We start from the raw sequence: 13,847 nt of genomic DNA on the forward strand, positions 1-13,847 counted from the left end.
TATATGGAAAGATGTGACAAGGCCAAGGAGAAAGTGGGTATAGAGCTCATCATCTTTATCCGGGTAGAGTGGGAATCCCACTGCGGATAAAAGCACAAACGCCATTGTTCTGTTCACAACTTTCCCTTTTAAGTGCAGTATGAGTCAAACTACCAAAATCAGGGTTACAATAGAGAGAAAGTACGAAGGGGAGCTGTGCATATCCCAGACGAGAGAAAAGAAGAAAGACCGAGGAGATTTTGGAATTATTGATAATCCGTCCTCACTTTAGCAACTATCTGTCAAAAGGAATGCTGGACGTCGACACTGCAGGGTAGACTGAATGACACACTATGGGATCAATTGGTAAAATTCTTGGACGACCCAACCAATGTTAAATTTCCAGCCACATGTATAGCTCAAAAAAACGAAGAAAAAAAAATAAATTGTATTTTAAATATTGTAGCTTCCCCAACCTGCTTCCAAATCATAGGTCAACGTGTCACATTTTTACATTCTACAGAAAAAAATCAAATTTCTGTCCAAATTCAATCAATCCAAATAATACTTATATGTGAAATACCAACTTCTTTGCCGCTTAACCACATTTAATGTGACCAGCCTGGCTGAAAAACGATCATTTTAAGCGATCGTCTTGCAGTTTAGTCAGTCTATTTTGTGGGACCAAGTTATAGTATGAATATAGTTTTCCCGTGTGTCATAAGTACCATAAGCATATTCCTTATGCATATGTAGGCACCATACGGTAGTAATATATATATATATATATATAAGTAAAACTTAATAAGTGATAACCGATTCCTTCAAAAAGTGGGGCTGTCGATAAGGATAGACGCAGAACGTCAGAATGATTCAATGATGGGATTGCTCCTCATTATTTATTCTCGTCCATCCTGACAATTCAGGATGGAATGAAATCATTCCCCTTCGAATTCATAAAGGATGATTATTACGCCTCTATGGCTTTCGCTAAGTAAGACTGTCAGACTCAAGCTAACGAGATAAGTCATCCGCAATGAAAATTAGAATAAATTGGATTATATGGATGGCAGACAGGCAGTCAGAAATATATTTTGTGCATTTTGCAAATGTAAGGAAAGGTCTAATGTGTATATTAATCAATATGGAGTCGAATAGTGAATATTCGGCATTTCTCACACGGGATAAAAAATTTATGCATATTTTTTGATGGTATCGCTTCTAAATTAAGTCGTTGTAATTATTGTTCATTGTCTGTCAAGTCACAAGTAGTGTCAAGTCCAAAGTCAAGTCACAAAACTGGTTGGCGTCATTCACTTCTAAAACCATTAATCATCACCAACCAAACCACTTACGACTTACATTTGTTTGTATAAAACTCAACTTCCTACACTATCTACATCAAATTTTAGTTTGCATAAAATACGTCCATTCGTTTAGTTTGCTTTCTATCTATTTATTTCTATCTATCTATTTTTGACATTTTTTCGTTTATAAATTACATCCAATTAATTATTAAACACATATCTCTGATTAAATTAGAATAATAAATTTATTAGTCGTTCCTGTTCTCATGTCCTGAATTCCCAACTATATTAAAAATGCTAATCAAGACATTCATTCGTGGTGGCTACAAACAGGACCATTTCACACCCATTCGTAATTTCTGGGAAAAAGTACAATGTAGAATGAAAAATATGAATATGATATGCTTACATTTCGCACGTCTCCACCGTTATTCTCTGGCTCTTTAAACATATGTACACCCAGAGTCCAGCCAGACAAACAATGAACAATCAATAAGCGATATAAAACCGGAAACGTTGTCCTCCAGTCACCACAATCAACTATTTGGTTTAACACTCCTCATTCTCTCTGTGACATTTAAAAAAATGTGTCACTTGTCAGCAACATGAACTGCACATTATCTTCTGTAACGACGATTTGTTAAAAAGAAGAAGAGGATGTTGTGCTGAAGATGCCAAATCGAAGAGAGCAATAGACGCACACACACTGCTTGAACGGCAACTTGCAGGCAACTGAATGTGGCTTAAAAGATTCCCTCGCCCAAATTCAATTCCGTCTGCACCACTCTCTCAACTCGACCAGCAGAGCATCTCAAAACGCACGACTCCTGCTTCAAATGTATGTTATGGGATATAATATGTATATCCCTACCACTGAGGATGGATAAGTTAAGTAGGATAACCATCAAGAGTTATCATCGTCTTGCTTATCTTCATGTGAATACATGACGAAATTTTGACCACGATTTTTATTCGTACTGATGTCCTCAATTCCACTAATGTTTAATAGTTCGAGGATCATTATTTTTTTATTAACGAATTACATTAAAAAAATAACTCTTAAATTGGGAAATATTTAGCTATTTTCTACTCAGTTCTCATAATTTAGAGGTTTTCTGGGTTTGAGAATAGGTTGCATACCTTCATAGCGGCGCAGTCTGACAGGAATTGAGAGAAAGTGCTTTCTCCTCGGTTTGATGGCGGTGGTGGCACCATTTCTCCACCTCGGAGAGAGAAAGAGACAGCATAGTTGCAACCATAGGTTTCAACTGCATGATATACTTGCATGAATCCAGAAATTGTGAAAACCATACATGTTCCAACACAAAATTATTTATTCAATGTACAAGTTTATGTAATTATCATACAACGAGACGTTTATAATAGCCTATTATAAAATCATCCGAATTATTAAAGAAACAACAAAGGCAAATCCTTGGTCAAGATTAACATTGGGAGATATGATAAATTAAATTATCATTACTTTCACCATTTTAAATTTGTTCTAGGTCAAAAACATAATGAATTTAGTGGTCCATGAATTATTGGGTAATTTAGCCAGCTTCGTAAAAAATAATTAAGGTATGTAATTGTAAACATTGAGTTTATGTAGGATATTTTTGCTTAAGCATTCTAATTAACAATGAATTGTGTACAATTTGAGCATGAATGTGTAACAAATACTTAAATGTATATATATTTACAACCATAGCACAGGTAGCACCTTAAAACATCATTTCTTCTCCTCCAATTCTAACAATATTTTCAGATATGTACAAATTTGCTACAATGTGGCACACAAGGATAAAGGTAGAGGTACAGGGAATTTAAAGAACATTTAAATTATTAAAAATTTAAATTATTTCCAGCCATGCATTTCTTTGCACGTGTAAATGTATGCGTACCGATAACTAAACGACACGTTGCTTGAAGCGTACTACATATACACACATATGTATCGGAACTAGCAGCAAAAGACATAATGCATTCTTGTAAATAGAATCAAATTCATTTTTTTCGTGTGTTATAATTATTATTATTATTATGTATTTATGGCTTCGAATCTACTTTGTATTTAAATATGTAATTAGCGAATGATGATTGACTGTTATTGGTCCGTTGTATACCACAGGTTGATTTTTGTCCAACCCAGTCTATTTATCAACATATATTTAGAATGGAAAAAATTATGTATACCACTCGAAATGCTAGAAATCATTCATACGTTGTGATAAGTTTTACAGCTTTTACACATTCATTCGCAGAAATACAGTATGGCACTAAATAAAACTATAACCTATAGCACTTCTTAGTGAATATACTAGGTAGATACATTTCCCGTACAAATATTTTAATGGGTTACGTCACCGTAGTATAAGACATACTCAAATTTGTAGAATCATGGTTTGATTGATTATCGTTTGGTACGCATACAGGAAACATTGAGAGATACATTCATACGTATAAAATTTTCGAAACTTCCGAGCGAGTCTTCAAAAATAATAGTGTTTCTTTTTTAATGCTTACACACTTTTAAGTGCATAAAGTACAACAGTAATGAATGTAAATAATAAACCTAACCACAGTGGTTCAACCACCCCTACTCGTATTTCAAACATAAAAATAATGATAAAGTAGCATTAGTTTTATGCTCTGCGGTGATTACATATTGACATTTTCATGATCATACAAGTCAAAAGAAGATCTAAAATAATAATAATATATTTACAAAGACAAATTGGAACGAGTTCTGAGTTCTGTTTTTCTTTCAAGCCGAAAACATAAGTCTTTGGAGTTTCTTCAGATGACATTCTGTAACATGTATATAATTTTGTAATTCCAGTAAAATATGAATTGCATAAATAGATATTATACATAATTTCTTATTTGTGGATGTGTTACCATTAGCAGAGCATCAGTCATCATCTATCTTTATCCTATGCTTGGCAATGTACGACTCATTTTTTCTTTAAAGCACCACTGAAAAATGGTGTAAGTATATCAATTGGTATCGGAAAGATTATCGTAGAGTTCTTCTCAGCACTGATCGTGTTTAACGTCTGAAGATATCGGAGCTAGAAACAAGAACATCAAAACAAATTTAATGACAGTCTTTGAATCAAACTTTGTTTGTTCATTTTCAGTCTTTTATAAAATAGCTTTCATATCCCTTAAAGTAAGATGACTTTCCATCTCTCAAGGAAAATTAATAAATACAGAATAACGTGGTGAAAGTTGTTGTGTTCGATTTTCATGTCATGCTAATAGCATGATGCTATCCTCATTATCCAAAGAAATGAAAAGACTTTGCAATAAATTTCGAGTTACCTGAAGAGCAGCAGGACCTAAAAAAAGTTTTAATTGATTGACATAAAAATATAGTCAGAATAATTTATTTTAATTATAGTTTATTTGAAGTTTACTCACTTTCCACCATGACATCACTGGCCTCTGTTTTTATTTTCATTCGAAAGAGAGTAAATCAATTGATTAAATAGCTTTACTAAATAGATAAGTAATAATGAAATGATAATTTGAAACCTTTAAGAGCTCGAGATGCTTTCATTTCTCCCTCAGCCGCGATCACTTTGGCTCTAGCTTCACGGGCGGCTTCCGCCTATGAGTAGAAAAAGCATAATAGTATGAAACCCTCTCAGGTCATGACTAGAATTAAATGTAAGTAATTACCTCGGCGGCCATAGCTCTTTGTAATTGCACGGGTAGCCTTTCGACAAAGTATTAAGGACAAGGTAAGTAAACATCAGGTAGGTATATTTTATTGACAATAGACAAAATTAAGTTCTTACCTGACGTCCTTACTGTAAAAATTTAAGAAAACATGTTTAATAAATAGATGTTTTTATTTAGTGAATGCATAAAACTTCATACATCCTTTCTGTAACACGTTAAAAGACTTTTATCACAAAGGATGTTTAAGACTAACATCTTTTCTGTGAAGGCCAAGGAAATGACGATAATCTTAGAAACTTAATTGTGTTATCTGTCCCCATTTCACCCCAGTCTCTAATCTCATTGACTCATTAACGATTCATTACACTTTCTCCTGAACTTTCCCCTTTCCTTCGAAACCACAAAAACATTTATTTATACGACTTTGCTACTCCCTATAGCTTATGCAACACGAGGCTATGGACGAAAGGGAACAGATTTACAGACAGGTTTAGTAATTGAATTATTTTCTCGTTAATATTGCTCCTAAAATATTTTTTTACAAAAGGTTACAAAATTTTGTTGGGAACATTCACTATTTTTCTTTTTACTGTACATGAAATCCCTGCTCGGGGGTAGATATGCATGAATACATATTTATATAATTGTACAGTTGTGTAATTCTAACTCTCATAGATTTTTAAACGGTTTTCATAGTTTTAAATGGATTACTTACATTTCCACGCGTTCAACCTTGACTCCCCACGGATCTATAAGTTATTATTGCATGCATATATATTAAATAAGTACATACATTTAATTTCATAAACGGCGAAGAAAAATATTATTCCTAACCTGTTGCCTAATGACGCCCAGCAGTCAATGAAATTTAAGTAAATGGATTTAGCAAAAGTATCTATCACTGTAATTCTACATACAGTTTGGCAGATAAATACGCACCTCATCCAAGGCGGCTTGCATCGTATGGGAGATGGATTCCCTTTCTGACAAAATTTCTGCTAGATTTTTGGTTCCGAGGACATTTCGCAGAGTTGTTGCTGCCAGGAGTCGGGTGGAGTGGCTTTATTAAAAGTTTCAATTAACGTTAAAAATAGCGCATTTTCCGCAACTTAATAATAGGATAAGAGTTGCAGAATATATTTATTTTGATGTATGGCTTGTGAATTTCTAATCGTTTAAATTTCATAATCTACAAATGAAATGAGAAAGTGCTTGAGCAATAAAGGTCAAAAAGACCTGTCAATAGACCATTCATAGTAAATGGCTACCTGCTTATGGCTATTGACTAGTTTCGTATTAATCTGAATCAGAAATATTTATTTAGTATAGTTAATTTTCTGTCGGTCACACACAAAACAATTTTTCAGTGCAGCTCGAGACAAGTTGTGTTATAGCTGTTAGGATTGTTTAAAGGGACAACAGTACAATATCAAAGAGATAACTTGGATTTCGGAAAGACAAGACACTTCTTTTAGTCACAAGGACGACTCTGTTAGAACATTAAGATTAGTTGACAAATAAATCATACGTACGAATAGTCCACAACGTTAGATACTGCAACTGTAGGGTTGTAGACCCGATAATACACAACTAAAATTCGATAAAATCGTTAAAATGCTGTAATAATGATGCCAATTTTATGGAAAACTATGTTCATCTTAATCTTACCAGCGTCCACCGCAACAGTGACTATTGAAAGTATTAGTCTTATTATTAGTAAATTAAATGCATTTTATGAATTATTAGTAGTGAATAAAATTATTATTTCTAACCTGAGTCATGGGTCAGGATCTGGAATTACAACAAATTCATCTCACACCATTCAAGGCTCAATTGATCAAAAATGATTGAGTTGTTCAGTTATTAATTGATTAAGAAAACAGTATGTAAGCGATATTATTAACAATACTTAAGGAATAGGGCAAAAGAGTCGAGCTGCGTGCAGGGAAGAAACCAAAAATGTGCAATATACTCGGCTGCAAAATTAAAAGACATGACATTTACGCAATTTTGAATGCAATGTCTAGTCATCCGCTTGAATTACTAAAAAAATCGTTAAAAACTTAAATCCAACCCATGCACTGGCGTTTTATTTTTAAAACTGCGAGGACAGGTTAGAATAAGATTAGGTTATACATAATATGTACATATGTAATATGTATCAAATAATTTAAAGTAGCAGTACTCTAAACAAAGAAGTATACCATACTGAAACTTTACTCAACTACAAAAATTACACTAGAAAAATTTGCATATCGACAGAAACATGCACTAGAATTTTCAGTGCAATCAGCAACAAATACTGAGAAGTTGTAAAAAAAATCGAATGTACCTATTTTTGACAAGATTTATTAACGGGATGTTCCTAACTAGTATTTTGAGATTTTTTTGGTATTTCAGTAAATAGTATTAGAGATTGAGTATGATATTGTACTCGTGTAAGTGCATAGCCTGTTAATACCATTGAATAAAATCATCACCTATTAAGTATCTCACCTGTAATCCTCAACGTTAGAAATTGCCATGATAGGATTATTTACGCGATAATAAGAAACTGTAATAATGATGCAAATTTCATAATAAAACTGGATTAATCATATATACCATTGTAATGATGATAAAAATTTCACGAAAAACTGGATTAATCGTACTTGCATCAACTGAAACAGTGACAGAATCTCTAGACAGAACCTACATCATGGAAAGATTACGATACGATTTAAAATAATCAATTCATTCAAAGAATCTAAAGTTGATAATATTTTATGGATGGTTAAGGTAACCTGGATTAGTTGTCGCATTGAAATCAATAAACTATACACAATACAAATCCAAATTTATTTCATGCGTTTCATCCAAACCAAGGTGTACATGTATCAACTAGGAACTAAGAACTCACAACTAATTGTAAGTACTACATACATATTCGAATAATGGGAAAGTGAGGCGGTTTTAAAACAATGCAGATAAGTTTATCATTCCGGTCGGTCGTCTAGCATTTAAAAGGGTCGATAAAAATGGCAGCAAACTTGATTAAAAAAAACTGTCTTAATGCATTCACTGGTTTATTGCTAATATACCTGAGTACCATTTAATAGATAATACCTGGCCATGGGGATAACAATATCCCCAGTCATTCCATCTGCCCAGGCTCTACATGACGCAAAGGTAAATTCACAAAGAAAACATGTTCATTCTATTGCATGTACATATTTATTAAAAGAGAATCAAGGATGATGAGTGTCTTCCAGTTCTTGTATGTAATAGGATTCAGGTAAATAGCATGCAGTCCATTCATGACAGTCGCTTAATCTTAAAGGAATAATAATTTTACCATGATTGCATGATGCATTATTATCTATATTGATATTTACTGTCCACTTTAGAGCTGGCATTTGCCTTGGGATATGAAATCCACACTTAATTAATCGATCGATATTTATGTACACAAGATTTACAGTAGTGGACCACAGCTCAGTATAAATATTTAACAAGCGTATTTGCGACACGCGAAGGTAATATGCAGGAATAATTAAGTATAAAGGAAATAATGTGGTGACGATAATCAACGTTCAACTATTGCCGAAACCAAAGGTATACTTAAATTATAACACTATTCATACATATGTGCATAAATACATGTGTGCTTTAATTTAGCTAGTGAATCAAGAGTATTCCACATAACGTGATGACAAGCAAACATTAAAATATTTTAATGAATATATGTATATATTATTGATTGAATAGACGACTTGAATACATGCCCGACTTGACTACAGTAGAATTTTAAACTTGTGTAGATAGATATTCATGTTTAGAATAGTTTGAAGAGCGTACATTTCAACAAATTGGAAATCAATGTAGTTTATATTTCTCTGCAATACTTCAGAGTCCATAAGTTTGCACTGACGTGGTGATGATTTTAATGAGAGTTGTCTAGATTATTCTGATAATTTTGACACGTTCATATATGATTGTTCTCAAAATTTGATTGCCAAAGCAGGGCTGCAAGTATTATTAATGAGACAATAGCCCTTCATCAAAGCCTACATTGAACCAAATATGTATGCATGAGCACTATGCATAAGGTTGAATGAAAGTCATTTGCCCCATTCTTCACCCCTCTTGAGAAATAAAAGGAAAATAACTTGAAAATCCGATCCTTGTGCGTTTCATGAACAATTCTTCAAATAGAACAAGTCATGCAAAATTCAAGTCATCACTCAGTCAACACTCTTGGGATGTTCTCCCCTGTTTATGTTTGGTTGTCAACTTTGCATCCGCAGCATGATGGTATGGATAGTTATACAAAAACAGTTTGCAAGGGAAGCAATCAACAACAACCACCAATGATTTACAGTTGTTTGCAACTCTGAACGTATTAACTGAACCAACAAAACAAGTCAGAGAGGGTTGGCCAAGCAGGAAGTTGACAAATACAAACTCGATAACGAAAAAGAAACAAAAAAAGCTAAGCTCTAGAGAAAACAGGCGCAAGAAAGGTGAGGCAGGAAAGAAGAGTATGATGAAAGATTTAAGTTACAACTTATCTATTTAAACACGTAAAATACCCACTTCTTGGGGTGGAACATCGAACGAGACCGTACGAAGATCAACGCAACGATAGGCGTCAATACACGGCAAGATAAAAAATATTCCTAGAGGAAGATTTTTTTATAGATAACACACGTCCTCATTTGTTCACAATAAAAAATGGTGGAAAAATATATATTTGTATATTATGTATATTTTTCTTACCAGGTCCTCTTGCACCTCCGCGACGCAATCGCCCCAACCTTTTGAAACATTAAATAAAATATTTTAATTGAAAGCTTGGTCGAGACTAGAGGAAATTTGTAAAATCTACATAAATTGGTAGGTGATTTGAGCTTACAACTGCTAAAATACAGTTAAACATTGCAACTTACCGAAAAATTACAGCTCGCTCATATTCTTGCACCACCTGAAAATGACAAATACAACAGATCCATCAACTTTTTTCAATCCATCAACTTTTCAAAGTGTATGTTAGTACATTTATACTGGTAGACGGTGGGAGAAAGTAAAGTTATTTCGGGCTTCCTTGCACTTTTAATCGAGTTTCCAACTTTGCCATAAAATTGAATTTCATTCTAATGCATAGGAATCATCCTCGTAAGTGGACAACTTTGTGTGTGAGAGATGAGGGCTAGCGGTGAAATGGCAAAGAGCAGGAACATTCTGCTTCTAGGGGTCGGATATCAACAATGGACTTTCACTTAGGTAGGAAGCAGGCTTGATGGTGCTGAGTTTGCACAGTAACAGTTTGCCTACTCGTAGATACATCCACTCACGCTTGTACATACCTATTCGTTCCATCTACTTTTATCTCACCCATCTTGCCTAAAGCGTGTCTCCACCCAAACCAACAATCACACGAGGGAATATGCACATATAGATGTGTGTATGCAGTAGAAAGCAAAAATCCTCTATTGTTTGTTACACATTGTACATGCATACAATTGTCATGTGACTAATGATTTGAGTCGATCTAAACAACTATGACCATCCAGAGCTTATTATTGATTCTAATTGTAGTAGGCAAAATTCTATATATCAGTGTTTACGTGTACAGCATGAAGGAAAGTTGATGGGAAATTGATATCCCAAGCTTATTTTCACACGTCACGTAATGGTATGTGAAGTGCAAATACATCAGTGAAGTTGAACAGGATGATGTAGTATCTGTCAAAAATGTGGGAGCAGTGAATCGCAGTTTCATTTATTTACTCACCTTAAAGCAGAAGAAGATTGCGAGTGGAAAGGTAACGACGAGGAGAAGGATCGAGGCGAATGTTGCCACCACTTCAATAAAACCTGATCCCTCTGGCTCCGCTGAAACAGATCGAACAAAAACCGTGAGTTAGTTCACTCGACAAATTTCAGAATTACGTTTATTTGAATGGGTGCATAACCTTAATTTGTTCGCTAATTATGTAATTAGTAGCCACAAATGGTGAAAGTTATTATATGTAACACTCTGTTGCCCTATGACGGTGGGAAAACCTACCATTCTTGTCTTCATGCTCCCTGTATTGTCAGAAGGCTTTCTCTACAATAGAGCTAAATATAATGGGCAATAGGAAAGTTTGAGACAATGTCGAAAAGTTTTAAAAGGTGAAACAGTTTCAATACCATGACATTAATACATAATAAGTAAGTAAGTGCTGGGGCTTTCCACTGAATCGTACTATTTTAACCTTGGAATGGGAGAAACTGCTGGAATTAATTAAAGGAATGCCCGCTTTACTGCGGGTGAGCGATGTTGGCTGATGCATATTAAACTTTTCTCAGAATGAAAATTGCTCCGAAAATGAGTGCGAGAAATTGCGTTCCTCTGCTGAAGCTCATCCTTCTTTTGAAGATCAGCGTTAAATAAAGAATTCTCCACGTTTTGCTTACAATCGTTATAAGGATTTAAGGTAATCCGTTGCTGACGTTAAAAGACTTGGATCAAATTTATGGGTGACAAATCTTAACCTGTGTCATTTTGAACTTTTTTTTGCTGAAATGGATTTTGAACTTGACAAGTTTCAAACATTTCAACTTTCTCCTATCTACCCATACATAAATACATTCGAGTATACCGACATGCGTCACAAATTGTAAGAATGAATAAAATATTCACGAAAATCAAAAGCCTCAGATTTCATAAATCCTCCAATGTCCGCTTTCTGAATTTGAACTGGAACTGGAACAGAAGGCTTTTGTTGCTGCTGCCTGCAGGTTGGACAAATCACGGCTTCTACTTCCATTACTACGGCTATTGTGTCACGTCACAATTTCACATAAAGAGGGATTTTAGTACCGAGTAAGGGTGTACGTACGTAGGTACAGACATATACATATGTATATGGATACTATTGAACGAATAAACAGATTTTTTTCTACATGTCTGTGTATGAAGAAATAGAATAACGATTTATGGTGACAAATACGCGTTCAATAAACCGATATATTTTGCGAATTTATCCACACATTTAGAGATAATACTTCACTAATACTTCACTGCGAATAGTCGGTACGTAACGTTTGTTTCTCATTCTCACCACAGATACAACTGAGCTCCACATTTCCGGAACTACGTCTCACCGAATATCCCATGATTTGAAAGAACTTGAAATGTAGTGGTTCTACAACTTGCAAGTATATCTTCTTAATGACTCCCTCATATGACACTGCACAATTCTGTGAATGTGAACATTATGTTTTACTCGGTTTTAAGAGATTTTCATCAGATCAGATAACAATTCTTACCGACGAGGAGAGAATGGGGAGACAATGCCAGAATAACTATGTATATGTGTATGTATATACTTGCTCTATTATATGTACATCCGTAAATACATATATCGTTAAGAGTTCAAAGTATATGCACTTCAAAAATCACTCCTTTTTACACCCTCATAGACGAGAGAATGCAGAAATTGGTTCTTAAAGGGCGGATTTCTTTAATCTCGTTCGATTGGCATGCTGCTTCAAGAAGTGAGCTGCATAAAACTGATACTGATGCAACTTAAATCAGCGGAGGTTTGGTAATGAGACATCTTATGATTCTCCCATTGATATAGGGCAAAGGCGAACTCTGTGCCGCAAAAGCAATAAACGGAACAAACTCCAGAGGATGAGGACAAGAATAATGACATCGTTTCCAAGTTCATTAAATATAGCCAGCGAGTTGTTGCGTTAATTCTATTCTGAGGAAGAACTTGAAAGACAAAGATTTATTGTGAGACAATAATATAAAACATTCAGCCAGACTTGACACAGCCCGAGCAGAGCAGTAATTTTCTTTGCCTCTTTCTTACTTTCAAAAACCAGGGAGCTTCACCCTCTTTGGGTCCATCAGTATTTTACAATCACGTGGAAATTTTCGTGTATCATTTTCCTCATATGTTCAACGTACAAAGTGTTATAGTACTCATCATAATTGAATTATGGAATTGAGTTTTGACATCACTAGGGCCGATCCTCCCTTTTCCAACTCGAATGATATTTTGGCCTACTCAAAATGCGTACAATATCTCAAGTCGATTAGATAAAGCGACGGACCGACGGAGATCGCCATTAAATAAGCCCTGGTTCGGGCGAAAAAATGTGAGGTGGGGCTAAAGGAGAACCGAGAAGATTTGGAGCATAATGATGAAGTAATAGTTCTGGCTTAATAGTGTACTTATTCAACCGAGAAACCATATGTCTTTGTAATAATACCACCCATATGGACCAGCTTAACTACATCCCAGGCAAAGCCCTTCCATTCTTTCTATTATAGCAGCACTAACGATAGCAAGTCAAACCAATCCACCGATTCCGGATCTCATCTCTCTCTCGGTCTCCTCCTTCTTCTCGATGTAATCACAGCAGGAACGAAAGAAGCTTGAGACGAAGGGATAGACTGGCGAAATAAAGTGAGATGTGTCAACCAACACAGAGTGAGTACAATTCAAACTACATCTCCGCGTCACTGCAGATTCAGAGCAGATTGGATAAAAAAGTAAACCAAGCCACGTTTCACTCTTCTTGCGGTGAGGTTGTTGGAACAGACATCGTGCGAACAGGAATTTCCTTATAAAATGTGTGTACGTATATTTACAATGGATTTACGATTTCTTGCTTTTCACTCGTATTTTACGAACCACGTTTTGCACAATAGAATTTTCACATACTTTCTTACTCAAGCTATCCATGCCTGCCACGAAGGGTTATGAGAGTGACCTTTTCGAAACTAAATTACTTTGCGTCGAACACGGCAGTTCAGTTTTTAATGGATATTCGATTTTACCATAAAGTTGTGTGGATGCAGTAAGTATGTATGGCTTACTGCCACCATGA

At 34.9% G+C, this 13,847-nt stretch overlaps 2 protein-coding genes and 1 long non-coding RNA gene across 11 annotated transcripts in view; all 3 read right to left on the reverse strand.

Moving 5' to 3' along the window:
• The window catches only part of LOC110846995 (ras GTPase-activating protein nGAP), a 52,086-nt gene extending 50,082 nt beyond the window's left edge, over positions 1 to 2,004 (reverse strand). For 3 of the 4 annotated variants that reach the window (XM_035848874.1, XM_035848873.1, XM_022093836.2), the window contains exon 1: positions 1,696 to 2,004. The gene's annotated coding sequence lies outside the window, so the exon portion shown is untranslated. The remainder of the gene's footprint in view (positions 1 to 1,695) is intronic. The other variant, XM_035848876.1, reaches the window with a different exon arrangement.
• Positions 2,005 to 2,602: 598 nt separating this feature from the next.
• LOC110847976 (band 7 protein AGAP004871) overlaps positions 2,603 to 13,847 on the reverse strand; it is a 29,519-nt gene continuing 18,274 nt past the window's right edge. For 3 of the 6 annotated variants that reach the window (XM_022095051.2, XM_035850027.1, XM_022095049.2), the window contains 17 exons: positions 10,750 to 10,850; positions 9,905 to 9,939; positions 9,735 to 9,772; positions 9,552 to 9,634; positions 6,749 to 6,767; positions 6,645 to 6,665; positions 6,509 to 6,566; positions 5,916 to 6,036; positions 5,811 to 5,817; positions 5,692 to 5,725; positions 5,093 to 5,104; positions 4,974 to 5,010; positions 4,827 to 4,902; positions 4,713 to 4,736; positions 4,614 to 4,630; positions 4,188 to 4,360; positions 2,603 to 4,097 (listed from right to left, as the gene is read on the reverse strand). In XM_022095051.2, the coding sequence (XP_021950743.1) occupies positions 4,244 to 4,360; positions 4,614 to 4,630; positions 4,713 to 4,736; positions 4,827 to 4,902; positions 4,974 to 5,010; positions 5,093 to 5,104; positions 5,692 to 5,725; positions 5,811 to 5,817; positions 5,916 to 6,036; positions 6,509 to 6,566; positions 6,645 to 6,665; positions 6,749 to 6,767; positions 9,552 to 9,634; positions 9,735 to 9,772; positions 9,905 to 9,939; positions 10,750 to 10,850 (800 nt within the window). In that variant the 3' untranslated portion in view covers positions 2,603 to 4,097; positions 4,188 to 4,243. The other 3 variants (XM_035850029.1, XM_035850028.1, XM_022095050.2) reach the window with 3 other exon arrangements.
• Positions 7,796 to 9,545, reverse strand: LOC118435027. The gene is made up of 2 exons (XR_004834438.1): positions 8,082 to 9,545; positions 7,796 to 8,004 (listed from the first exon to the last, which is right to left on the reverse strand). It is a non-coding gene; the product is annotated as an uncharacterized LOC118435027 (long non-coding RNA).

This window comes from Folsomia candida, unplaced genomic scaffold (assembly GCF_002217175.1).
Source record: "Folsomia candida strain VU population unplaced genomic scaffold, ASM221717v1 Fcan01_Sc003, whole genome shotgun sequence".
NCBI lineage: Eukaryota > Metazoa > Arthropoda > Collembola > Entomobryomorpha > Isotomidae > Folsomia > Folsomia candida.